This window comes from Microtus pennsylvanicus, chromosome 12 (genome assembly GCF_037038515.1).
Source record: "Microtus pennsylvanicus isolate mMicPen1 chromosome 12, mMicPen1.hap1, whole genome shotgun sequence".
NCBI classification, from domain to species: domain Eukaryota; kingdom Metazoa; phylum Chordata; class Mammalia; order Rodentia; family Cricetidae; genus Microtus; species Microtus pennsylvanicus.
The window spans coordinates 70,350,001-70,377,582 of NC_134590.1; the positions used below are offsets into that span (position 1 = coordinate 70,350,001).

General features: G+C 41.3%; 1 protein-coding gene across 1 annotated transcript in view; it reads left to right on the forward strand.

The window, feature by feature from the left end:
* Positions 1 to 27,582, forward strand: part of Abca13 (ATP binding cassette subfamily A member 13) — a 408,645-nt gene that overhangs the window by 123,122 nt on the left and 257,941 nt on the right. The window contains exons 29-32 of the mRNA XM_075943386.1: positions 2,007 to 2,120; positions 3,783 to 3,873; positions 7,010 to 7,186; positions 8,974 to 9,280. Of these exons, the coding sequence (XP_075799501.1) occupies positions 2,007 to 2,120; positions 3,783 to 3,873; positions 7,010 to 7,186; positions 8,974 to 9,280 (689 nt within the window). The remainder of the gene's footprint in view (positions 1 to 2,006; positions 2,121 to 3,782; positions 3,874 to 7,009; positions 7,187 to 8,973; positions 9,281 to 27,582) is intronic.

The following is a 27,582-nucleotide window of genomic DNA, read 5'->3' on the forward strand; positions in this document are numbered from 1 at the left end:
ACTTTAGTTCCTGCCCAGGCATCCCTCAAAGATGGGCTGGAACCTGGAAGTCAAATAAAACTTTTCCTCTCCAAGTAGCTTTTGGTCATGGTGTTAATCACAGCAACAGAAAGCAAACTGGGATTCAGCATGTATTGCCTCATTAGATGACTTAGATGAACCCCAATAATTCAGCAAATATTAAATAACTGAGAACTGGGCTTCTCAGAGATTTACACATTTTGTTATTTATGTTGAGGAATCTCTCAATGTTCTTTCTGTAAGTCATTTAGGTTTTCCTTTCATCTTGATCAATTTCTTTATTCTTTTTTTCTTAGATATTCTGTTTTATGTTTTTTACTTATATATTTTAAAATTTTTTTATTTGTTGAAATTATAATTATATGATTTCCTCCATTTCCACCCTTTGACCCCTCTCAACTACTGTGATGCCCCACCTTGTCTTCTCTCAAATTAGAAAATATTTTAGCACACTGTAAAGGCCAGTGAGCTGGGGAGAAGCAAGGATATTACCTCACTTTCTGACTTTCCTTATCATTTTATTTATGTGTTAGTTGCATGATGAACTTCTACCTTTCAGTTTGATAACAAGTGTGTTTAGATCTGGACTTTGACTATACCCAGTACATATCTAATAGTATTCTAATTTTCTATGAAGTAATTTATGCAATACTTTTTTTTTTGTTGTTGTTTTTCAACACAGGGTTTTTCTGTGTAGCTTTGGTGCCTGTCCTGGGACTGCCTCTTGTAGATCAGGTTGGCCTCTAACTCACAGAGATCCGCCTGCCTCTGCCTCCCGAGTGCTGGGATCAAAGGTGTGCACCAACACCACTTGTCTGCAATACATACTTAAAACTTAAGGAAATATGATTAATGATAACATTTTAAAATTTAAAATTATTTGCATGAAATTTTGATAAAAATTAATAAAGCATATATAAATAATTTGTTATTTGAAGTGGATTTGTGGTAAATTTTTGGGGTTTTGGAATGTCAGGATGTAATATATAAGTTAGCATATCTTGATTTATTGAATTTGTTATCAATTTCTATCTATATCTATGTATATTCACATACTTATATGGATTTATCTGTGTCTTTAGGTATTCCCTATATCAGAGTTAAGAATTTTTATAATCCACTAAATTATCTGCATTTATAATGCATCCTCCCTCTTCATGCCTGTGTGACTTTTTTGGTATGCACTCCATCTTTTGCCAAAGCAGCAATGTATTAATTTAGCTTAGTGCTTACAACACTCTCTGCCCGTATTTTTCCTGAATACTGAAATTAAGCGTTTGAGGCTTCCACGGTTGGCTGCAGCGAATGTTCTTTATTTCCCATGCTGCCAAGAGAGGTTCCCAGTGACCCTTGGGAGAAATGACAAGACTCCCAAGCTTTCCTTCCTTGTTGCTCTTTTGATATTATGAAAGACCATTTTCAGTATTAAATATAATTGTTGCAACTGTCATCATTTTTGGATACAACTTTTCATTTGTTTAAGTTTTCTCTAGATAGATTCTCTTTATCCTGAGAGGAAGAAGGTATGAACATTTTTATGGGTTTGTTACTGTGCATGATTTTACAACATCAAATTATTTTTGAAGAATAGTGTAGGAATGCATTCTGCCAGCAGCAATAAAGGAATAACATTTAATCTCTACTGGTGTTGGAAAACAAACTTACGGCTATTAGTTGAGGACATATTTCGGAGTAGGAGGAGATATGTGCAAATGTATTTTGCTAAGTAAGTATGAAGACATTTGCTCTGCACGCCAGTGGGCCTAACCTCAGGGGATACAGTAGTGAGTGTTGGGCATGATACGACAGAAAGATCTAGAAGACAGGTCTGAGAGCTAGGGCTCCTTAGAGGGCGTTGGGCACTTTGCTGCAAGCTCTGCTCCTATGATGCATGCCACACATGATGTTTGCTCCCTTGTTCCAGCTGATAAAGGACTTTCTTGACATAACAATTAAGACACGTCTTCATGTGCTCTGCATTACAGGCTAATTATACTTTTTCCTTTGTGGATAAGATAAAAATTTTATCGGAAACACTTCTGAAGCTATCCAGACTTTTCCAGGGAAGTGGAAATGGACAAATGTTCAACCAGTTGCAGGTATGTGTGACCAAGGGCTGGGAACCTCCTGCTGTCATCTGACTGAGATATTGGGCTAGCCCTATAAATATTTAGCTAGTTTGAAGCATAAATGAGTTCCCAGTCGACTGTCAACAGATTGTATATGTCTAAAAAATCTTTTTGAATTTTCAGTATTTCTCCCATGCAGATTAGCTCTATGGAAAATTAATAATTTACTAAATACTGATATTTTAAAATTTTTATTAAATTTAATGCTTTTTAAATAGTTTACATTCTTTCCATTTAGAAGTTTATTATTTTATCATTTTTCAATACTGTACAGGTTACTCAAAACAGAAAAAACAAAATGAAACCAAAACACTAGATAAAAACAAAAGGGATTAGTTGGGAAGAAGGGATTCAGCAGGAGTGGGAGGGCAATGTGATAAGGTAATAGGACATAAATACAATAAAATTTATTATATATGTAAATGGTGATGTCTCAATGAAACCCATTATTATTTATAATTAACATATGTGAGTAAAAATAAAAAGACTCTAATATTGAAAGATTATGGTTTAAACTAGAGCCATTTCCTCAGAGTCCAAGAACTGTTCCTTGTAAAATGATAACTCAGGCAGATTGTCTAGTAACTTTTGGGCATCTATGAAATCATAACTTGAAAATCTTTTATTTGCCCATATTTTGTTCATGGTTGACCTACATGTTAATCACTGAAAAAACAGTTCACATTGTGGGCTTAGGAGCCACAATGGATAGGTATGATCCTCTTCTCCCATGCTCACTCAAGGAGTACACACATGCCCATTGCAAAAATTAAAATGCAGAATTTTATTAAGGCAGATTGATTCTGGAGAGCTCTCCACAGCAAAACCGTTGACAGGTGAGGCAACATTGAAACCATGAGAGAAGGGCAAGGCCCAAGCTGCTTTTGAAGGCATGACTTTGCATGTCGGCCCCCAGAGAGGGTCTGGGAGAGGCTGAAGTCCTTCTGTGTAACCACCACCTCTTTGTACACAACTGGTCCGCAGAAAGGTGGTGTAGAGGAGGAATTATGGGAAAGAATCATGGCTTTGTCAGGAAAACTTGCCCATCATTTTTGATATTAAAGTACCATTGCAATTATAATTTTTATAATCATTGTCTTTATTTTTCAAGGCTTAAGACTGTATCAGATGCTGACTTGTTACTTATTAGGATGTCTTGCCTTAGTTAGGGTTTCTATTGCTGTGGTAAAATACCGTGCAGAAAAGCAGCATGGGGAAGAAAGGGTTAGGCAGGGACTTAAGGCAGGGACCTGGAAACAGGAATTCAAAGCAGAAGTCATGGAGGAACGCTGCTTCCTGACATCAGGACCACCAGCCCAGGGATGGCACTACAGTGAGCTGGGCCCCTCTCACACCAGTCATTGATCAAGAAAATGCCACAAAGACTAGCCCACAGGCCAGTCTGATGGGGGCATTTTCTCAGCTGAGGCTCCCTCTTCTCAGATTATTGCTCTAGCTTGTGTCAAGTTGACAAAAACCTCACCAGAACATGTCTGAAAACTTCTTTTAAAGTGGATCCATTTTGTGTTTCTTTCTCCTGTGTCATCAAATTTTGTGTAAGTTTAATAAGTATTAATTGACTAAGAAGGTGTGATGCCATCATTTCTACTAAGTTTCCTTTCTTTCCTTTAGGATGCCCTGAGAAACAAATTCATAAGAAGCTTTGTAGAGAGCCACTTGGATATTGATGTGGACAAGCTCACGGAAGATCTGCAAACATATGGTAAGGGCGCTGATGGTTTGGGTGGATACATCCGTCCATGACGGAGTGCTTGGCTCCTACCTCATCGGCCGTGCTGTTGCTGGTGACATTACCAAACTGACCTGTACACTCCCAATTTCTCTTTCACTATCTTAACATGAAGGGCTTAAAGTAGATAAGCCCCAAATTTGTTCACGCCTGACGTTCTCTGGTTGCAGCAGACTAGAGAAAGGAAAGCATTTCATCAGGTATAATACGTTTATTGAAACATATTTGGTGGAGGTACTGTTTTCCAAAGTGGTAAGGGTAGGTTGAATATCTCTTACATAAAATGCTCAGTACACAAGAATTTTATATTTGGGAAACTTTGTACACATCCTCAAGGGAGTAGTTTAGGGATGGGGCCCAAATCCACTTATAAAAATCTTGTAGCAAAAAAAAAATCTTGTAGCTACTACATACCAGCCTGAAGCTAATATTTTTTATTAAATAAAATTATTTATTTATTTATTTAACATCCTGACAGTAATTTCCCCTCCCTCTTCTCCTCGTATTTCTTCTCCCCACCTCACTCTGCCACCTACCTTCCAATCCACTCCTCCTCTGTTTCTGTTCAGAAAGGGCAGGCCTCCCGTGGGTATCAACAAAGCAGGGCATGGCAAATTGGGGTAGGACTAAGCTCCTCCCCTTGTCTTAAGGCTGAGCAAGGCAACCCAGAGTGAGGAATAGGTTCCCCAAAGCCAGCCAAAGCATTCGGGACAGACCCTGCTCCCAATCTTAAGGGTCCCACAAGTAGATCAAGCTGTACAGCTGTCACCCATACGTAGCTTGCCTAGCTTGGTCCCATGATTTTATACAGTGATTTTCAGGATGAAAACCAATGATGTAAGATTTCCTAGTTGTGGTTTTATTGGACCAGTCAGCTTTATTTTGTGATTTTTTTTATGCTGATCAGCTAGTTGTCATCTTCCATGAATTTATTTCAATTGTTGTATTTTTCACTTATATCTTTTTGCACAGTTTCTACCTTTTTTATTGCCAGGCTATTTCCAACAAAATTGTGCCTAATTATGTTTTAATTCCCTGTTATTAACTACACAGTTCATCTTTTGTTGGTCTTTATTTTTTCTCTTTAATTTTATTTCTCTGCCTTATCTCTATGACTATTAAGTATTTTTCATTGATGACTAGGTATTTAATAGTGAAAGTAGTAGAGATAAATTTATATCTCCAGACAGAATTACCTTCAGCAGACCATTTATTGCCTTTATTTCGGCAGAGAGCTGAGGTGGGGTGACATTCTCTTAATCCCATTATGGCCTGCTCTCCTCTGGAGGAGAAACTCCACTGGAGTAGGGAAGAGTCTGAATTTAAAAATGGGTGTTTATTAGAGTCCATGTCTTTGGAAGCCGGTGAGGTCTAAGCCCCATGGGATCTCTGGATAAATAACCTCTCAGTCCTTTCAAAAAATTATTTCTTTTAGATTTTTTTTGGAATTGTGTGTGTGTGAGAGTTTTGTCTGCATGCATGTATGTTCACCACTCGTGTACCTATTGCTTGAATTCAGAAGAGGACATACGAGCTGCCGGAATTGGAGTTTCCTGATGGTGGTGAGCCACCATGCCAGTACTGGGGACTGAACCCAGGTCCTCTCTTGCTTTAGGTTTCTTAGGTCTTAGTGATTCTTACCGGCAGGAGTCCTGAGTACCCATCTGATCTCAGACATTCAAGTCTTTCCTGCACTGCTTGTTGTTTGAAGCCATAGTGAAGATTTTTATTCTGATTGTTTGTTTATTTAATGTGTGTGAACACCATGTGTATAGAGCCAGATAAAGTGTTCCTCGGCTAGGCTGTTATATCAAGAATTTTGTCACAACAAGCAATGTTTGATAATTTCTAACTCTAAAGATAAAATGAAATATTTTTTTAAATGGAGGTAAAAATGTTGCAAGAAAGAAGACAATAAACTTCTCTGAATTATAGAATGGTAATTCTCAGGCCTAAAGGACCACAGAGGGAATTTCTGCTTAGACTAACAGTCCCATGCTCACATCCATAGCCTGGAGAAAGCCATTTGATATCCGTCACCGTTGCTCTCTGCCTTATTCCCTGGAGACAGGGTCTGTCACTGAACCTGGAGCTGGTTGCTCTTTGGCTAGACTGACCTAGCCCTGCTTGCCTTCACCTCATATCTGCCTGCCCTCAACAAGGAGGTGACAGGTTTGTATGGACACATCCAACTTTTTGAAATAGGTGTTGGAGATCTAAACTCAGGTAGGTCCTCATGCTTACAATGTACTTGAGCTATCTTCCCAGCCCTTATTTCTAAAAAGTCTATTCTAAAAAGAATGCTGTCCAATTACTCTAACTAGGATTTTTTTTTTTTTGTAACAAGTGGACCCTTATTCTAAGCAGGAATTCCCTCTGTGGAGCTTTAGGACTGATGATTATTATTCTATAATTAAGGGAAGCTTATGGCCATCATTGTTGCAATGCTTTTAATACCATTTAAAAATAATGTCATTTTGTCTTCAGAGTTAACAAAAAGTATCAATGCTTGCTCGTGAAAAAACTACGTGTTGTAAACAGCCTAGTCAAGGAACACTTTATTTGGCTCAGGGTTTCAGAGGTGTCAGTCCATCATGATGGAAGGGGTATAGCACAACATCTTAAATCATGGCAGCAGGAAGTAGAAAAAAAAGTCATACAGGAAGAAGTCAGGGCAAAGGACATGCCCTGGTGACATACTTCCTGCAAAGACCCCTCCTCCTACTTTTCAACTTTGCCCAATAGAGCCATCATATTATGAATCCATCAAAAATTCATCTATTGATTAGGTAAGAGCCTTCATGAAAATCACAGTTTACTTGATTTTTCCCCATTTGATGTATCAGTAATACAGAGAATATATTTTTGTGTGCTATATAGTTTATTTATATATATTTATAGAGTACTTATATGTATTTATAAACATATATATGTATAAAGCTGAGTTTGCTATTGGTAAATACTTAATTTTGTGTATGAACAAAACTGGACTCTTTTGAGCTATTTTTTAGTTAAGCATTCGTATTTATGTTCAATTATGGAAGACCCACTGGATAAACAGCAAGCTATAGAGAGAAGTTGATATGTCTGATTTGTTTGCTGTCCCCAGGACAGACTCTGGACCAGATGTTTAACCATGAGGGGGCTGGACACTTCCAGTTTTTGGGCGGTATCTTGGCCAATCTCTCTTCCTGCGTGGTGTTGGACCGATTCCAGGCAGTGGAGACTGTTGGCGCCCTGGAGACCACGGCACATGAACTCATGCAGCAGAATAGTTTCTTGGCCAGTAAGTACTTGGCAGAAATATGTCCTCACCAAAGCACCAGCTCCAGGAGGTGGTCATTTTGTCTTATCTCCCTAAGCACATCTCAAGTGGATTCAGGAAGAAGTATTTTCTAGATGAACCATAAAATGGAGCAGAGGTGCATGCACCGAGCTAGTGAAAAGATGCTCCCCACGCTGTAACGACAGGCAGCTGTTCACAGTCCCTAGGGCACCACTACCTGCCCTGTCTATTTTTACCGTTCTGATTTCACTTCATGGTAAAACCTTACACCAGGAGCAATGTACTCAGACTCCCTCTATCACTTTTATTTCTATCACAGTATCTTGATGCTCTGAAGTAGGAAAGAAAAATGACAATGGCTAGTTGGAGTCTATTATCGCTTGTACATTTATTCAGCATAAGTGCGATGTTCTTTTTGAGCAAATATTGGATTATTACTTTGTTGATTGGTGCTATGGATTCAAGCCAGGACCTTGTACAAGCTCAGTACATATGCTTCTGCTAGAGCATGTCTCCAACTTCACTGAGTTCATTGAGATTTAAGATGAATTTGCTGGAGACACAGCGATGCTGTAACAAAATGCTATTAAGTTCAGTCTGGGAGACCCAGCCAAAACTTGTTGCATTAAAGTTTTGTAGACTAGAAGGAGAAAATTAAGGTGCCCGTTGGTTTTCTTTGATGGCTGTTAGGGAAGGGTATCCAGTGCACATGTATTTGCTAATGGATGCATGTCTCCTTTTGAAGCCTCTATATAATCTCTTCCCTTATCTGCCAAATTTGTCCTTATCATAAGGATATGATCATGTTGGCCTATTCTGAGAGCATGATTTTAACATGACAACTCCTTTCAAGGTACCATCCTCATGGGTGGGTAGATGGCTGGCTCAGTGGATAAGGAATGATTTTGTTGTGCAACTTGAGGACCTCAGTTCAAATCCACAGCACCCATACTGAAAACAAAAATATAAACAAAACAGCTGTGGCTATATACATAAGACTGAACCACAGTGTTAAGGCCGCAGGGACAGCATTGCTGGAGCTTTGTGGCTGCCAGCAGAACTTCAGGTTCAGTGAGAGACCCTGTCTCAAGGGAATAGGAGAGTGATGGTGAGAAAGGACACCTGATGTCTTCCTTTGGCATCCACATGCATGCACATGCATTCACACACGTGTATGTATTAAGCACACCTACTCACACAAATGCATGTGAATTATACACACACACACACACACACACACACACACACACACACACACACAAAAATGCCCTCTCCTAAGGTGATCACATTCTGATCTCCAGGAGTTTGCATTTTGAGGGAACACAATTCCTCTTACAGTAATAGTTCTCCATTAAATACAGAGAATCTAGGCCATAGAGAACATCTTACATTTAAGCTTCCAGACAGAAGTTATGGACGACAGAGATTCTGTGCAGCTGGCTGGACTTGTGGCTCCAGGGAGATAATGCTTGGTTATCTGATCAGCTCTGAGTCATTTTACAGGTCTATTCAAAATGTGAAATGAATAAAGTCTTTGTGTTGGTGATACCACAATATTTATCGTCTTTTTTTTTAAATTGGAAAGGTACCTTGGGCTGTGAATTACAGGGTCTTGCTTCCATTGCCGATAGAACAGAGTATCTTGTCTGATTGCCCTCCTGGGGTTGCATTCACCACTGCAGGCATGGGAGGCTGTGCAGAATCCCAGGTTATGCCCATTATCTTGCCCATCTTGTGTGTCACATCTATGAGTTGCATGACACTTTTTTTTTCTTTCCTGCTACCAGGTGTCATATTCAACAGTTCTTTGGGACACAGACACATCAGATCAGCACGTCGTAAATTGCCACCTCATGTCACATATACAATCCGGACCAACGTCTTATACAGTATGAGGACAGACTTGATAAAATATCCTTCCTGGAAGTTTCATCCTCAGAATCTACCAGCTGATGGGTTCAAGTATAACTACATTTTTGTCCCACTGCAAGACATAATCGAGAGAGCCATCATTGCAGTACAGACTGGACAGGAAGCCGTGGAGCCAACGACCCAGGCACAAGCAGCTCCCTACCCATGCCACACCAGTGACTTGTGAGTAGCGGTGGTCAGCTACCTTTTTCTCTAGTGTCTACCTACCAGGAGAGGAATTCTGCACTTAGAGAACAGAATAAAGAAAAAAAAATCTTTGAGTTTCTCTACTGCTGTTTCAAAGTATGACCTTAAAATGGCTGTTCCTGCTTTTAATTTCTTAAGATTCTCTTTTTAAAAAATATATATTTGAATTATTTAGGCAGAATGCAATGATTGAGCTCTATAGTCTATCCTCGGTTTTAACTGATTCTATACACAGAATGAAAGTCTTTGAACAGAAAATTCCAGGCAGTTTCCCAAGCAAAACATGAATTAGTTTTGTGCCCTGTACTATACTGAATCCATGTGACTGGAGGGATATATAGACATTGCATTAGGTAGAGCAGATAATGTAGGGATGAAGCAAACGTGTGTGTGTGTGTGTGTGTGTGTGTGTGTGTATGCACGTGCTTGAGTACATTCGCTCATATGCCTCCTATTTTATATATTTGCTGATGCTTGCATCTGCAGCTGATTCCTGGAAATAGAGCCCTCTACAAACTCAGAGGGCCCTTAATGTAATTAAGTGCAGTTTTAAACCTGATTATCGGACATCTCTAGCTTTCAACAAAGTCATAACAAAGTTGATGAACCCCAGCCAGGAAGACTGTGCATGTCTGCCTCCCAGCTCTATTTTCTCATTCCTGGGGAAACAGAGGAAGGTGATTCTTTCTTTGGCCTAAATCCTTGAAAAATAGGCCGGGTGCCTTGTACTTTTTAGGGTGGTTAAGAGTCACACGAGGCCCTCTGTCTTGGGTGTACCGTGCGCAATCTGGGATCGTGTGGAAGTTAAGTTGTGTCATTTGGCAAATAAGCTGTAATAACAGGAAGTACTGTTTAAAGCTCAATCAGCTGGCGAGACGACTTGGAGGAGAAGCTGGGCAGTATTAGCTGAGCCAGGCAGAGCGCGCTTAGCAGATAGAGCGCAGATTCCAGGTTGCAGAGGTTCGGTGAACTCAGGCGTTCACTAACACACCTGAGTGTGTCAGAGCACAGTGTGAGCCAAGGCAGATGAATGACTCTGCTGAAGGCTGCGGAAACGGCCTTGCTTCCTTCCTTCCCTGGGATGGAGGCTGTTCTCATAAGCACCTGCTCCTGGGTCACAAAACTTGTGGGTTGTTTGCTCTCCCCGTGTGTCCACTGCATCTGCTGGGACTCTTAGAGGCTCCCTTGAAAGCACCGGAGGAATTGAGGGGTGAGCCTAAGGTCGTTAGAGGGATAATTACATGTGAGTCTAGTTCTGAGAACAAACCAGATACTTGTCTTTCAATGACGCTGCCCACAACGGCTGCTGTAACCTGACCTCTGAGGTCGGGCGTTTTCTCCAGCTGATTGGTGGGTCCTTTGAGAACAAGTCACTTGATTGTTTTTGTCTCTCCTTTCTGCATTGCGATATGCCTCAGCTATTATAACTCATCAGTACATTGTTGATGACAGTGGCATTATGAGATGCTTGCCTTTGGTGGTAGGATGAAGTCTGGATAGGGCCAGAAGGCAACTCAATTAAGTGTGTTTTGGGGCATCTTAGTGTGGTAGAGAGAGCAAAGGTCAGGGACAGAGAGAGACCAAGTTCCCATTTCCACTGAGGGATTGCCAAACTAGGCGAATGGTTGATAAGACAAACAATCCCCCCCCCTTTTTAAATTTATTTATTTATTAAAGATTTCTGTCTCTTCCCCGCCACCGCCTCCCATTTCCCTCCCCCTCCCCCAATTAAGTCTCCCCCCAGCCCGAAAAGCAATCAGGGTTCCCTGTCCTGTGGGAAGTCCAAGGAACCCCAACTCCATTGAGGTCTAGTAAGTTGAGCATCCAAACTGCCTAGGCTCCCACAAAGCCAGTGCGTGCAGTAGGATCAGAAACCCATTGCCATTGTTCTTGAGTTCTCAGTAGTCCTCATTGTCCGCTATGTTCAGAGAGTCCGGTTTTATCCCAGGCTTTTCCAGACCCAGGCCAGCTGGTCTTGGTGAGTTCCCGATAGAACATCCCCATTGTCTCAGTGTGTGGGTGCACCCCTCGCGGTCCTGAGTTCCTTGCTCGTGCTCTCTCTCCTTCTGTTCCTGATTTGGACCTTGAGATTTCAGTCCTGTGCTCCAATGTGGGTCTCTGTCTCCTTTCATCGCTTGCTGAAGGCTTCTTGAATTTTGCATGCAAATGGATGGAAATAGAAAACACTATCCTGAGTGAGGTAAGCCAGACCCAAAAAGAGGAACATGGGATGTACTCACTCATATTTGGTTTCTAGCCATAAACCAAGGACATTGAGCCTATAATTAGTGATCCTAGAGAAGCTAAATAAGGAGAACCCAAAGAAAAACATATAGGCATCCTCCTGAATATTAACCCCCCCTTTTTTTGTAAAAATAAAAGCTTTTCTATCTTTTCAAAGCAATGGTAGTTTTTCCTTTGGACATTTTCAACATTACAAAATGCTTCTAAAGTATTTGTTTTGTTGAAAGAGCTGAACCCAAGAATATGACTGTCATTGGCTACCTGTTGTGCACGAATGCTCCATTTAAATTCAAATGCTAAAAACGTAAGACAAAAGGTGAATTTCAAAAACAACAGTCTCCTTCAGCTTGCAGAATGTGTTACAAACACTGTGTATACAATTGGGGGCTGTGTGTACGTGGGTGGTAACACATTTGTTTTCTCCAGTCTGGTTCATAGATAAGCCACAGGATGACACTCTCCACCTTGGCCAGAGTGTTCCCTGGCAAGAATAATGGACATACCCGCAAATGTGCTCACGGAGAGCTGGAGGTAGCCTCAGTTCCTGCTGCTTAGCACTGTGGGAGCCCTGTGGAGGAATCATTGTGTGAGCTAGGGGAAGGCATGTCCTCTCTGCGTACAGGGGATTGGTTCTTGTGTGTGAGAAATATGGCTGCCGGAAAGCTGGAGTGAGCACATGCTGGGGTGTGACTCTGATGCCGTGACCTCACTTCTCGCTACCTGCTCTCTAGGTGCCACTATGCGTTCCTGATACCTACTCTTTTTACTTGCTTGACTGCCAAGAAGTTATTTTCCGTCTCTGAAAGACTGAAATCTTGGAGACCTCTCTTTGGGACACATCCTTTCTTAACATTCAGTTCCAAGATGCCCGTTGTCAGAGACTCAGTGTGCCCGCAGCGACTGAGGCAGGCTGAGATCTTTCAAGGACTCAGTCACCCTAGTCAAACTCCTAAAGCGCATTTGTTCAATAGTTTTCAGTAGTTCCCTGCTGCTCACGGAACAAGTTGCATATTCATTAATTTATTAATGTATTCAATGACATTTATGTGCTATTTGTCAGTCTCCAACTTTGGGGTGAATCAGTGAAATGAACAGGTGAAAAAATTCCCTGCTCTGGGGGGCACCAACAGTTCAGGGAACTCTACAGTGCAGTAAAGGAGAACAGTGAATTGAATTTTAATGGCAGTAACTGCCGTGATGTTCAGAAGTGGGGTGGGAGGGCAGGAGTGTGCTCTGAGTTAGTCAGCGAGGTGGGAGTGGGTCACATCATAAAGATAATGTTAACCTAGACTTGGAAGGATATAGAAATGTAGCGGAAGGTATATTCCTGGCCAGAGACCCACCAATAATACATACCTTTGACAGGCATGGCTGGTGAGTGTAGAGTCAGAAGAGCACACCAAGGCATGATGGGAGGGGGCAAGATCAGAGAGCTTGTATAACTGCAGGGGATATGAATATGTTGGAACGGTGGAAGACCTTGAGAAGTGATGACTTTTCCTGACAGCTGGAGGAGCAGAATTTTCTCTAGGGCTTCTCTGTGTATTTCTGGCTGTCCTGAAACTCACTCAGTAGACCAGGCTGGCCTCGATCCTGGAGATCTGCTTGCCTCTGCCTCCCAGTTGCTGGGGTTAAAGGTGTGCATCATCAATCACCGCCGGGCTAGGAGAAACAGCATTATAACCAGGGCCCCAGGCCAGGGCTTCCTGGGTTTAGTCCAGGTGCTTACCTCAAAGCAAGTCAGCAATATTAATGTTGAAAATCAGGGAAGGATTTAATCAACAGTGTATTCAGGGAAAGTAGAATATTAGTGCTTTAAGTTTTAGGATTAAATAGAGGGCGAGCTGGAGCCATGGGTGAGAGGCAGGCATGATTAGAATGTGTATGGTCTGGTTGATCATTATTTAAGTCCTGGTTGAGCAAGCTGCTCCACAAAAGTCCTTGTTATTAAGGGGCAAACAGTTCCCAAGAGGTGCTTGCCCTTGCTAGATGGTGATCTCACTCTGCCATCAATAAAGCTATGCTTTCTGTCTGTGAGGCTCTGCTGTTTTTGGATTTTACGTGAACTGTTGCTTCAGGATATAGAGACGGGAGACTCCTGGGTGCCTTTTAGGGGGCTGGAACGGTGCACTACAAAAGCTGGTTGAGATGCTGCAGTGAATCTTGTCTTTGTGCCTTCAGCTCTGAAGTGGGTTGAGATAGTTTGGGTACCACTAGGTTTTAGACAAATATTCTGAGTGCTAAATCTTCCTACATGCAGAGACCCCAGAGTTAGGGAGAAAGATGTACAACAAAGGCCGAGATCCTTCTGCATTCCTGTGGATGAAATTAGGAGTCAGTGTTTGTTTGCTTGCCTGTTTTTTGTTTTTTTGTTTATGCAAATGATGCCTGTGAAAGAATTAGAGCCTTTGCTGACAACTCTCTGGATTTTTTTTTATAACAACTATGTATGTATGTATGTATGTATGTATGTATGTATGTATATATTTAAGATTTCTGCCTCCTCCCTGCCACCGCCTCCCATTTCCCTCTCCCTCCCCCAACAAGTCCCCCTTCGTCCTCAGCCCGCAGAGCAATCAGAGTTCCCTGCCCTGTGGGAAGTCCAAGGACCACCCACCTTCATCCAGGTCTAGTAAGGTGAGCATCCAAACTGCCTAGGCTCCCACAAAGCCAGTACGTGCAGTAGGATCAAAAACCCATTGCCATTGTTCTTGAGTTCTCAGTAGTCCTCATTGTCCGCTATGTTCAGAGAGTCCGGTTTTATCCCATGCTTTTTCAGACCCAGGCCAGCTGGCCTTGGTGAGTTCCCGATAGAACATCCCCATTGTCTCAGTGTGTGGGTGCACCTTTCGCGGTCTTGAGTTCCTAGCTCGTGCTCTCTCTCCTTCTGCTCCTGATTTGGACCTTGAGATTTCAGTCTGGTGTTCCAATGTGGGTCTCTGTCTCTGTCTCCTTTGATTGCCTGATGAAGGTTAATATTCAGGAGGATGCCTATATGGTTTTCTTTGGGTTTACCTTCTTATTTAGCTTCTCTAGAAACACGAATTATAGGTTCAATGTCCTTTATTTATGGCTAGAAACCAAATATGAGTGAGTACATCCCATGTTCCTCTTTTTGGGTCTGGCTTACCTCACTCAGGATAGTGTTTTCCATTTCCATCCATTTGTATGCAAAATTCAGGAAGTCCTTGTTTTTTACTGCTGAGTAATACTCTAATATGTATATATTCCATACTTTCTTCATCCATTCTTCCATTGAAGGGCATCTAGGTTGTTTCCAGGTTCTGGCTAAAAGCAGTGTGGCGGTTTCTCAGGAAATTCTGGATCAACCTACCCCTGGACTTAGCAATACGACTCTTGGGAATATACCCAAGAGATGCCCTATCATACAACAAAAGTATATGCTCAACTATGTTCATAGCAGCATTGTTTATAATAGCCAGAACCTGGATTTTTGTTATAAATGATAAGGCATAGCGATCAATAAACACAGGAGAATTAGGGCAGATGATGGTCTATTTTATTTTGTTTTTTTCCTTTTCTTTTAAAAGTCATGTGGCAATAAGAATAATCTAATAAGAAGGGCAGATTGATGATGTGTACACAGGACGCTGGTCCTTGTGACCTTGAATAATTGAGGGAGAAGAGGCCTCGACAGCATGGGAGGACGCAGCCACAGGCAGGAAGGTGGCAATCCATCCCTGACAAGACAGCCTGTTTGAGTTTCCTCGGCTGAGAATCGCCAGTCTTCACCGAACTCCTCCTCTCTCTGTCCTTGTTCCTCTCTTCACATCGTATCAGCTGTCAGTCAGCCCATGGAGTCAGTGCTTTCGGGAGGGGAGGGCTAGGGAGTGTGGTTTGAGACTGTACAGAAGGGCAGAGATGGGTCTCTGTGAAAGTCACACATTTGCAATTATCCTAAGGACAATTTAAAAATGGACACATGAAATACTTGTTAAGGGATATTTTATGATTGAAACTATAGTGTATTTCATAAACACACCGGATCTCAAGTGTTGACACATAGCTTTGAAGGGTAAGGCAGGGAACTCACTTTCAGAAAATGAGGACCACAGTAACACCATAGAATTCCTTTCTGTGTAGAGAGAATGTTTGTTAATTCAGTTCTTTTTTGTTACTTGAGTCCCTCAACTCATAACACGACAGAGTGGGGTCCAATGGAAGGAGATTGTGGGAGTTGGCACTTGCTGGGTCTGGCAGGGTGGTGGCTGCTAGGAGTTGATGCATGTGGTCTTTGCAGTGTCTCAGGAAGAGTGGAGAATGAAGAGGTGCTACAGAGGAGTTTAAAGTGTCAGTTTCGAACTTGTTGGTCCCATAGGTGCCCAAGCAGGCCCTTTATTTGCTATATTTTGATGGTTTCCTCTTTTGTTTACTGCCAATCACTCTGATGGACACCGCTCTCCTCTACTTTCTCATTGTCCTGTTCTCAACAAAATCTCTGTGCCTGACATGCACGAGGCAAAGCTGTTGGAAGCCCCCGCCCTGCCCTGGTCCTTTTCTGTCCCACTGAGAGGCCCTGCACACAGGTTGATGACAACAGCTGTCATGGCAGGTAGAAGAAATAAACTCTGCTGTGTAGCCCTCAATGTCTTATGCCCCAAACGTCTTGGAGAAGAGTGAAGAGGAGGCTTGTGTCCTCTTGAGCTCTCAGGTATCTGCAGTTTCTCCATACTGTTCGCCCAAAAGCAACGATAGCAATGCTTACTGTAAACTTGTTAGTTCCCTTTACACAGTGCTATTTATTTTCTAAGACCCTTATGGACAGAGCAAAAGCAGCTGACACCCATTTAGCTCATCTCTTGGAAGTCTCGGGGCATCTTCATGCTCTTCAGTCTGTTTTCTCAATGTTTCCTTCCTTAGGCATTTACTGTGAGAGCCTTGTCTTTGGGGTGCATTTTGCTACCATGGGTTGTAATTTCTGATGTTTGTTAACATGGTATGTGGGGGAAGTTTGGGCACATGTGGGGTGATTAGGTAATCATAACAGGAGCTGGCCCCCATGTAGCGTCTCGAGGTCGGGGATGCTGTCTTGAACTAAATGGCTTAGTTCTGTTCAATGAAGACTGGTCCCAACTAACGTTCCAAACACCTTCAAGTGAAAGCATCACACACTCTGCCTCTCAGCACCTCATTCCCTCATATACTTATTTTTTCCATTCATTTGTTAAAAAAAGATTTGTCTTGAGTCTACTGTATGATACATTTTTTTTCTTGGCCCTAAGAGGGATGTAACTGTCATGTGGATTTCACTTACTGCTTTGCACAGCAAGTAATATACATCCATAATTAATTAGGAGAAGAAAGAAAGATAGTAAGACCCAGAGCTCTGTGAGTGGCAAGGGAATGGTTAGTTCACACTGGTTAATTCCAGAGGACTTTACCATAACAGGAACTGGGATGACCCTGGGATATCTTAAAACCCACCTCTTAGGAGATCCTGGAACTTGGGGGGGCAAGATTTGCTTCTTAAGGTTTTGTGATTGCTTTTAAGCTCCTGAGAGCCACTGAAATTCCCACACTGAAATGCTGAAATAATTGGACCAAAACCTCACACTGATGCCCTGACTTTGCTGCTTGCTAATCCTAAGACCTTGAGAGTTAAACCAGTGATTTGAATTTGGACTATCATCTCCTCCTCTTGAATTGCATGCTAATTGCTGCCCTGTCGACCTCATTAGCTTGTGCAGTATAGATCATCATGTGTGAGGAAGGGTTGGCCCCATGAAGGCACTAGATGCAAAACAGAGCAGGTGCTCATGTGGCAGCTCGCTTTGTTGGAGGACTGCTCTGATTGGTGGAGGGTTCTTTTCTCTATTGATGCTGAAAGCCAAGGCAGGTGTAATGTTTTTACCTGGTGTTAGATTCAGAGAACAGCAGCTACAGTAGCTCTCTGCCTGTCTGCCAGACCTTCCCGAGTGAGTTATGGAAGGTATGAACGGAAAAAGTGAAAAATGTCAATAAATGTCTTCACTTGTGTCTGGCGAAGTTTGTCAGTCCTCATGGTTCCCATATGAGCCGCGGACCTCTTCTTATCCTCTTCTCTGTCTAGGTCACAAGCCATAGACCACTCTAGTTGATCATATTGAGGAGGGCCATAGAAGCTAGAGAGCTTTTAAATAGCTGAATATAAGTTTATTCACTATGAATTCTAGAAGGGAATGAGAAGGAGAAAGGAAGAGAGTGAGAAGCAAGAGGCAAGAGTACTGTTATGTCTTGGTGATTAGCCCTGTTGTGTGCTTGGCTCTCCTAGGGTGGGCGAGGGCTGGTCCTAGGTAGTAATAGTGGTGGAGCTGGGACATGGTAGCAGAGTGGAGAGGAACAGGCCGAATCCAGGGTGGTGTGGGAAATGAGGCCTGGACTGCTTCCTCCAAACCACATTTAAATCCAACTCCTGTATCCTGCGTGACAAAACAGCAGCAGGGCTCTCTGTGTCGTTCCTTCTAACACTGGGGCTGTACTCAGGATGCTCACTCCATCAACGGTTCTCCTTTGAACTCTGAATAGTGCTAACGCAGCCATGCAACACAAACAGCACCACTAAGGAGGGTTATTAAAAAGTAAATCAACGAGGTGCCACTTGCAGAAAAGCAATGGGGACAATTTGATGCTTGTGAAGACTGGAGTATCTTTAAAAACAGGCCTAAATGCGTAAGAGAGTTTTACTTTAAATTGTGGAGTCTATTTATAGTGCTTTTATGGGTGTTTCAGGAGGGATACATACAAAGAATATTCTACAGCATATTAGTTTGATACATGCTTTTCTGATAATAGACCAAGCCTGTTTCTGAGGTGACTTAGACACCCCGACTTTATTATATTCTTTTTTTTGTTGATAATTTTGCCAATAAATGATTATCAAGAGCAGAGAAAATAGAGAAAAATGCTTCACACTGTATTAGTCTGCTCTCTGTTGCTATAGAAATACCTGAAGCTGGAAAATAAATGAATATGAGTTTACCTGCCTCATAGTTTTGAAGGTTGGAAGTCCACATTTGGGTGGCCTTATCAGTTGGCTCCTTGGTGTGATTTCCAAGACTATGTCCTAACTAACATGGGCTAAGAATCAGAAAGTAATCTTAAAGACTTCTCAGTGCACAGATTGGTAGAAGCTTACAGTGTTTGAATTTCAGCTATGCATCATTAAGATTCTAGAGAGGTAAGGATCTGAAATAACAAAGTTGTTTCTTTGTTCCCTGTTCTTCTTCCGCAGTCTTCGTTTCCTCTTTCGTCATCTTCCTTCAGCCTTGGTGCCTTCTCCATATTTCCTCCTATTTCATTATATATGCTTTTTTGTCGTCATATACTTTTGGTTGCTGTTATTATTTCAATGCAATCTTTTCTTTCAGGATTTATTTTTTAAAAATCCCCCCTGCTTTGCTCATTCAAACAAAACAGAAGAAAACAAAAACAAAATATTTAGCTCTTCTTGCAAAACCAAATCAAAATACAATACTCTGGATACATACATCACATTTTTTTCCTTCTTATGGTTTCTTCTTGCCCCCACCAAGAAAGATTTTTTAAAAAATCCAACAAATCTAATGACAATAACAAAAATAACTTGACCTGACTACATTCATAGGAAATGATACCAGGATAAACAACAAAATATGAAATTCTTCCGGTTTTGCACATGAAGCAATCAACCATCACTGAAGAGGCTGTGAGCTAAATCAAAACACAAATTCAACACGTGTTAACTCTCACTGGAGATGGAGACCGTGGTAGATGTTAGAAGTGGTCCTTTGTCCTAAAATAGGCAGATAAATGCAACAGATCTTTCAGATCAAAAAGGGTTTTGTTTACCTACCCACACCTGGCTACTGGGCTCTGCTCTTTCAAACAACTTTCAACAACTGTTTTCCTTCACCATAAATGCAATCTTTTCTGCCATTTTTTAAAAAATATTATTGAAAAAATTTTCTTGTAAAATAGTTTCATTATGTTTTCCCCTTCCCTAATTCCTCCCAGATATTCCTCACCTTCCTACCCACCAAACTTCATGTTCTGTCTCTCTTTAAAACAAAGAAAGACTAAAGTAAAAACAAGAAATACACACATACACACACAAATAATTCCCACAGAAACACAAAATGGAAATCAAAATAAACAAAAGGCCAATAAGACAAAATAAAACAAAAACCAAAATCCAAAAAACCTAAACAGAGCAAAATGAGGCAAAAAGTCTACAAAATACTATGTAATTCTTTTTGTGTTGGTCAAGTGCTCCTGGCCACGGTAGCCTGCCCTGAAGTGTGGTTAATACACCCCGTGAGACTCCACTAGAGAAATCTTGTTTTTCCGTTGCCAGTGAGTACGGATTTCACATAGCTTCATAGTTACGGTTGGAGGCATATGTATGTTTATCCATCTCCTCTGACTCTTAACAATCTTTCTGCTTCCTCTTCTGCACAGACCCCTGGACCTGGAGTGAAGGGCCTTGATAGAGACATCTCGTTGAGTACTAAGTGCTTCAATGATCTATGTTTATAGCAGTATTTCATTAGTATGTTCCTTTAGCAGAATCATGGCAGTGGCTATAATAACAGCTTGGCTATAGCTTGTGATGTAGGTTTTCCCCTGAAGCCTATGACCTATTCGGTCTCAGATTTTGGCCACTTTAGCAGTGTCAGATGGTTTCCATCTCATGGAGTGGTTCTCAAATCTAATCAGAAAGTGGGTGATTACTCCTATAACAGTTGTGGCAATATTGTACCAGTGTATTTTACAGACAGGTTTCTTTTGGAGGTTACAGGTTTGTAGCTGGGAAATACCGATGATTATCTTTCCCCTCTGGTAGAATGCAGAGTACCTTCCAGTACCGTGAATGTTAGCCAATAAGGGTAAATCTTCTGGTTAGGCACAAGCTCAGCTTCTTCATATTTGATGAAATATGAAGATTTTGATATTTGAATTGTTAATGTTGTTCAGCAGTAGGGCCTTACTATCAGGCTTATCCCTATTGTGAAGAACAGCTAACAGCCTTGGCTGTAGCCTGTGATAATTGAAGGATTCCATGGTGCCACTTTGGTGGATGACTCAACATGTAACCCATTCCTGGCACTGGAGGTTGGCATAAGATATCTAGTCAGAGTATGGTTGTCTCTATGTTTTGGTGACTCCATTTAGATTTCTTTCGTCTATGTATATATTTAGGAAGGGTCTACCATAGTAGGCTTCCGTATGGCTCTTCAAGTGGTTTTCCAGTGTCATCTGTCCTCCCCATATCCCCTCTTTCACCTGTCTCTCCCATCCACCGCTCCATTTAATCCTCATGGTATACATTTCCCTTTGTCTCTTCATAATAATATATTTTATTTAATTTTCTTATCCCTTCCCATCTCCTAACCTCTGTGGTCATTCAGATTGCAGCACACATATTGGAGGTTTGAAATCTAACACCCATTAATAAGAGGAAATATACAATATTTGTCTTTTGTGGGCTGAGTTAACTCTTTCAGAGTGGTTTCTTTATAACTGCATCCATTCACCTATGACTTTCATATTTTTATTTTTTTAAGAACTGGATAATATTCTATTGTGTAATTACACCACATTTACATTATCCACTGGTTGGCTGTTTTCAGTTTCTGGCTTTTATGAATAAAGCAGCAGTGAACATGAATGAACAAGTAAGTATCACGGTAGAAAATGCACAGTACTTGGGATTTATGCTCAAGAGTGGTATAGCTGGATCTTAAGGCAGATCAAGTTCTAGATTCTGAGTAACTGCTGTACTGATTACCGTAGTGGTTGTATAAGTCTGAGCTCCCACCAGCAGTAAGTGTTCCCCATTCCCCGAGTCCTCACCAGCATGGGCTGTCATTTGTTTCCTTGATCTTGACCATTCTGACTGGGGTAAAATGAAATCTCAAAGAAGTTTTAATTTGCATGTCTTTGATGGCTAAGGATGCTGAGCATGTCTTTAAATGTTTCTCAGCTGCTTGAGTTTCACCCTTTGAGAACTTTCTGATTAGTTCTGTGTGAGACTCAATGTATGGTTTTAGCTGTAGTGGTGCTTCTTTTATGAACTTGGGGTTCCTTTGTGTTTGGTGCATAAATGTTTAGAACTGCAGTATCCTCTTGGTGGATTTATTTTTCTGTCGAGTCATATGCATGTAGTGTCCTTCCCTACTTCTGATTAGTTTTGGTTTGAGGTCTATTTTTTAGATATTAAAATGGCTATACCTGCTCGCTTCTTGGGGTTGTTTAATTGGAATACTGTTTTCTATTCTTTTGCCCTCAGATGATGTTCATCCTTGCTGCTGAGGTATGCTTTCTGCATGCAGCAGAAAGATGGATCCTGTTTTTTTAAATCAAATCTCTTAGTCTAGATATTTTTTAGTAGAGAATTTAGACCATTGGAATTGAGAGCTAACGATAGATAGCAGTGTTTATTTATTCCTATTATTTGTTGTTATGCTGCGGGTTCCTTCCCATGATTTTGATTTACTGTTCTGGGATTACTTATTCTTTTATCTTCTTGGGTGTTAACCTCTTCTTAATGGTTTCCTTCTACTGTCATCTACAGAGCTGGATTGGTAGATAGAAATTGCTTAAATTGGTTTTGTGGAATATTTTTATTTTTCTCTTGATTGGCCTGATAATTTTGCTTGGTGTTGTAGTCTGGGCTGGTGTCTGTGGTCTTTCAGAGTTTTAGAATGTCTGTCCAGGGCCTACTGGCTTTCATATTCTTTTCATAATGTCCCAGATTTCCTGAATGGTATGTATTTATTTATTTATTTTTGTTTAACCTTTTCTTTGAATGAGTTTTCTATTCTACCTTGGCTGCACACATGAGATTCTCTTTCCCGTGTCTTATAATCCATTGGTCAGGTTTATCTCTGAAGATTTTTTTTTGTGTGTTTGTTTGTTTGTTTTGTTTTGGCATCCTAACCAATACAACCCCTTTTTATTTCCAGTTTTATTTTACTCTGGGTTTTCTTTAATGATTCTCTTCTTTGTTAAATTCTACTTTCATGTCTCAAATTGTTTTCATCATTTCTTTCAACTCTGTGTTTTTACAGACTTTGTTAAAGAATTTATTCATATTTTCTTTAAGGTCTTTGAACATATTCATAATTACTCTTTTGATATCCCTGTCTTGTTTTTCAGCTCTGCTGCCTGTCTTGGGGCCTGCTACAATAGGGTTAGTAGCTTGTGGTGGAGGCATATTATTTTGACCATTCACGTTTGTGGTGGTGTGTTAGGATCTAGGCATCTGGAATTATGTTTGAGGTATTTCTTCCTGTTGATACATATTCTTGTCTTAGTTGGGTCGGTGTTCTGTCACTTTCTGGATCCTAGGCAAGTACGGTGGCTGTATGGGTTCCTGATAGAGAGTACATCTTCAGGTCTGGGTGTCACAAAGCAATGGACATAGACTGGGGGGAAAGGTTGAAATGGGCTGTGGGAAATATCTCAGAGGGCAGGGTCTATACAAAGGGCTGATATCCCCAGGTAATAGAGGTAGGAGGAGAGGCTCTTGCGATCAGGCTGTTGTAGGGCTAAGGACCAATTTGGAGAGACGATAATGGAGGGCAGAAAGGATAATGAAAATCACCTACCCGAGATCAAGTTCAGTGTGGCCATCAGGTGACTCAGATGATGCTTATGTGTCAAAATGTCAGTTAGAGGCAACTAGTACACGCTACCCTTTGTTATCTTGGCACACAAACATACCACCTTTAAACCAGAAACTTTTATTCCTTGTCCTCAAGATTTCACGTTAATATCATAATACAAAACAGTACAATTTTTAAAATTCCTATAGTTCCTAAATTCTTCAGTACTTTGAAAGTCCAAGGTCTCTTAAGTGTGGGCTTCAGTAATTAAAACAAAAACTCTATTATTCTACATAGGAAGTCCCAGAAACACAATTGGATCCAAGCAACCCCCAAATCTCAGTTTAAGTCTAGATTCTGTAGCTGAACGTTCAACAACTGCCCAACAACACATTTTATAGCCTTTGAGCTCTAAAAAAGCTTGGGAAGTTCCATCCACAGCCCATATAGCTTATATTACTAGTCCTTTTAAAATGCCACACAGTCCTGGAATTTCCAACACCATGGGGTTTCCTTGGCAACTAAGATTGCACCTTTACCAAAGGCCTCTTCTGGCATTTTCGGAGAGACTGAAGCTCTGTCACATAGCACCAAGCCTTAGCTGCTCACCAAGAATCCTCCATACCTTCAGAGCCACCATGACCTGCGTGACTGTCACATGCTATTGACTGCATCCCCCTGTGAGCTTGAAAAGCAGCCCATCTCCATGCACTGACTCTAAGCAAACACTTTCGCAGTGAAGCTCAGGTTTCAGCCGAATGGCAATGACCTCTTACTATGTCCAGCTACCTTTTCAGCCCTTGCCGACCAGCACCCTGATGTCCCGACAGAGCACACGCACTTTTCTAGTGCACTTTATTCTTTCTGGTGGCCGCATGGATACGTTCATCTCTCTTTTCAGTGTGGAGGATTCCTTCATGTACTTTCTTTGGTGTTGACTTGATGGTTATGGCTTTCTTTAGTTTGTGTTTATCATGGAGAACTTTCCTTGCCCATTCAGTTACAAAGGGTGGCCTTCTAGATACAGTAATTTCTGGTACTTTCTTTCGTGGCTTGGAAGCTGTTCCTGGCTATTGAAATTTTTGTTGGGAGACCTACTGTTATTCTAAAGAGCATGCCTTCGTCCATGACGTAGTGCTTTGTTCTTGCAACTTTTCATGCTCTTTCTTTGTGTATTAACTGTAAAATGAAGTCTGGTCTGTGTGGTATTCTAAATGTCCCCACTATCTGGGCACATTCTCTTTCTCTAAGCTTGTGAAATGTCCTGCTATTTTATTATTGACTATATTTTCCTTATCTTTAGCTTACTTCTTCTATGGAATGATTCATAAATTTCATCTTTTAGTTGAATCCCATAAATCTTATTTTTGTGTTTATATTTTCTTACTATCATTATTGTTGTCTTTAGGATACAATGTCCATTTTTCTATTGTTGAGACTTTCTACTGAGGCTTTATTTGACTCATTGATGTCTTCATTTCTCAAACCTGAATTGATTTTCTTCAGAATTTTTGTCTTTTCTATTGAATTATTCATATTGTATATTGCCTTTCTCATTTCATTCAACTATTTATCTGCCTTTTCTTTGGATTCATTACAGAGTTTATTCATGTCATCATTTATTTCACTGATTTTATATTTTTAAGTATTTTTTAGTTTTACATATATATATATATATATATATATATATATATATATATATATGTATATATATGTGTGTATCTGTATGGTGGCATGTGTGTGAGTGAATGTGCTTGTAGAATCCAGAAAAGGGTGTCAGAGCCCCGGATATGGGGTTACAGGTAGTTTCGAACCACTCAACATGGCTAGTAAGAACTGAACTTGGGTTACCCTCTTTAACATGAGGGCCAGGGTCTAACCCAGGGCATCAGGCTTGGTGGAAGTGCTTTCACCTGCTGAGTCATCTTACCTGGTCCCCTCTGAAGTACTCTTTCATCCCAACTAGTCACCTCCTTACTTTCATGACTTTTTTCTTTTTTCCACTGAATTTAATTAGGATTACCTGTCCAAGCATGGGTAAGGGAATGCTCACTTTAAGCATGGGCAACTCACCAATGGCTATCTCAAACAGAAAGTAGCCCTTCCCTCCCCTGGCAACCATTGACTGCCAAAAGCCCCCTGGGAAAGGTGGGATTGTGTGGATGCTGCAGTCATGGTGGAATGTTGAAGGCCCGATTTTGTACTGACGTCGTCGTATGCACCACTGGGACATGTTCTTGATTGGAAAGGCTGTGTGAGGATGAATGGTCGCGTTACACAGCAACCCTTTTATATTCTTTTTGTCTTACAATCTTTCCTATGTTTTGTACATTTTTTTTGGTCTCCTCTTCAAAGATGGGCCTTGGATGAGTACACAGCATAACTTATTCTCTGCACACTGATTCAATATAAGTCTCTGCATTAGCCGTTCTCTACCGCAGAGGTATCTCCACTCAAGAATGAGAGCAGTGCTAATGATCAATGGGTAAAAGCATAGATAGTTGAAGGCAGCTTGGCAGGATCATTTAGTAAGACAACCAGAGTAGGTTCCCCTGACGGTCTGTGAGCTCTCCATCAGCAGGGTATTGCCTTAGAGTACAGATCAAGCATGTGTTCCCATTGAGAAGGCTTTAAATCCAACCAGAAAGTAGTTGTTACCCTTAAGGCAGTCATGCCACTATTTTGCCAGTAGGCACACTTTGCCTGGCATATTAATCTTGTAGCATGAGTAGTTCGCAGTTGGGGGAGACCATGGTTGAGTTTTCTCCAGTAGCAGCTTACAGCATATTCAGGTATGATGGAGGTTAGCCAGCTGGGAGAGAGCTTCCAGCTCAGGTCTGCAGGTTGTTGACAAACATTGCACTCGTGTGCCTTAGACCTTGTCATCATTAAGCACTTGTCTCTGTTCATTCCTCCTTTGGGGCATCTTTGGTAATTAGATTCCTTGTTTAGCACCAGCGTACGGAAGACAATTCCATACCCCACAATGGCAGAGACCAGATGGCATGGGACTCTGTAGTTGTGACTCAGTTTGTCCCTTTTAACTAGAGGGATACTTCCCGCAAACTAGCTCTCGTTCTACAGCCCTTTGACGCTTGCCCTGGCTTCCCAGTAATCACTAAGCAGGATCTTTGTCACTAGACTTGCCTGACTAGAGACTCAATAGGAACCCTTTTAAATGGCTTGCCATGCTCTGGTCAAATGCTGCAAGCATAGTAAAGTTTTCCCAGCATTTAGGTGCTACGCAGAGAGCAGGATTATTCGCTGCTTCAACTGCAAACCTGTTCAGTGATGAGTCCACTGTTCACTGTGGTTTTTGAGTCTCTTGTTTTTCCTTTGGTCTCCAGTCCCTCTGATGTTTGTATTTGTTTTGTTCCTTGTGGGGCCTCTCCCCAGCTGACTCCTGCTCTCTAAATTCTCTGGTCCTCATACAGTGTTTGCTCTCTGAGGCTCCCCCTGGCTTTCACTTGGGTACTGACTTTTGCCCTTGTACTTACTCCTCACAGAGAGCTGAAACCCCTTGAACAGACTCATTCTGTTCTACTCTCTTGAGTTTCCTCTCCTTCATTGCTTTCGGGCCTTAAGTACTTTTCTGCCTTCACCAGCCTCAGAGGATGGCTGCCCTCCAGCCACTCAGGTCTGTTTCCCTAGATTCTAGCAGTTGTGTTTGTGTGTCCTCTGCGCTTCACCTCCCCCATGAATCCTAGCATCGAGTTGATCTCTGAGCAGTCTAGTATAATGTTCTACCAAGCACGAGACCTTTAAATGTACAGATTTCAATGTTTTGACTCCTTAGCTTTCTGAAGTCACTGCTTTCCACCACTATTTTTTCTTCTCTAGGGACTTCTATCATGAATTTTTTCTTCCTGTGTCTTCATTCATAGAATCTCACTAATCATTCAAAGTTCTCCATTGCTGTTTTTTTAGATGTCTTTTCTAGGTGTCATCCATCTCCATGTGTGCTCCACGTAGAATCAAATTGCTTTGCATGGTTTCAGATTCACCATCATCAAAGTTATATTTTTTTCCATCTATTCCTTTCCAAGTTCTTGGCGCTCAGATGGTTTTCAGTCTTGGGATCTTGTCATTCTCATGCCTCTCCGTTCTAACAACTCTCAGTTCACCGGTTCTTAGGCAGGCTTTGCCTTCTGATTACTTTACAATAAATGCATCCACCATTTTGATCTGTTCCATGTCACCATGTTTTTACCACGTGTTTTTCCTTTACTAGTAATCATGCGATCTCAATGACCTCTTTGCTTCTTGGGTAGCTATTGTGCTAGGTTTTTGTTGCTTTGATTGTTACCTCTCTAGAACAAACTGGGATTCCTGGGTGGGCATCTGAAGGCTGTCCAGTTGGTATGTGGAGAAGATGACATTAAGTGCCACACAACTAACTGGGAAGCTTTCAGCTTTAGCAAACTTTTCTGCGGCCCTTTAACGAAGCGC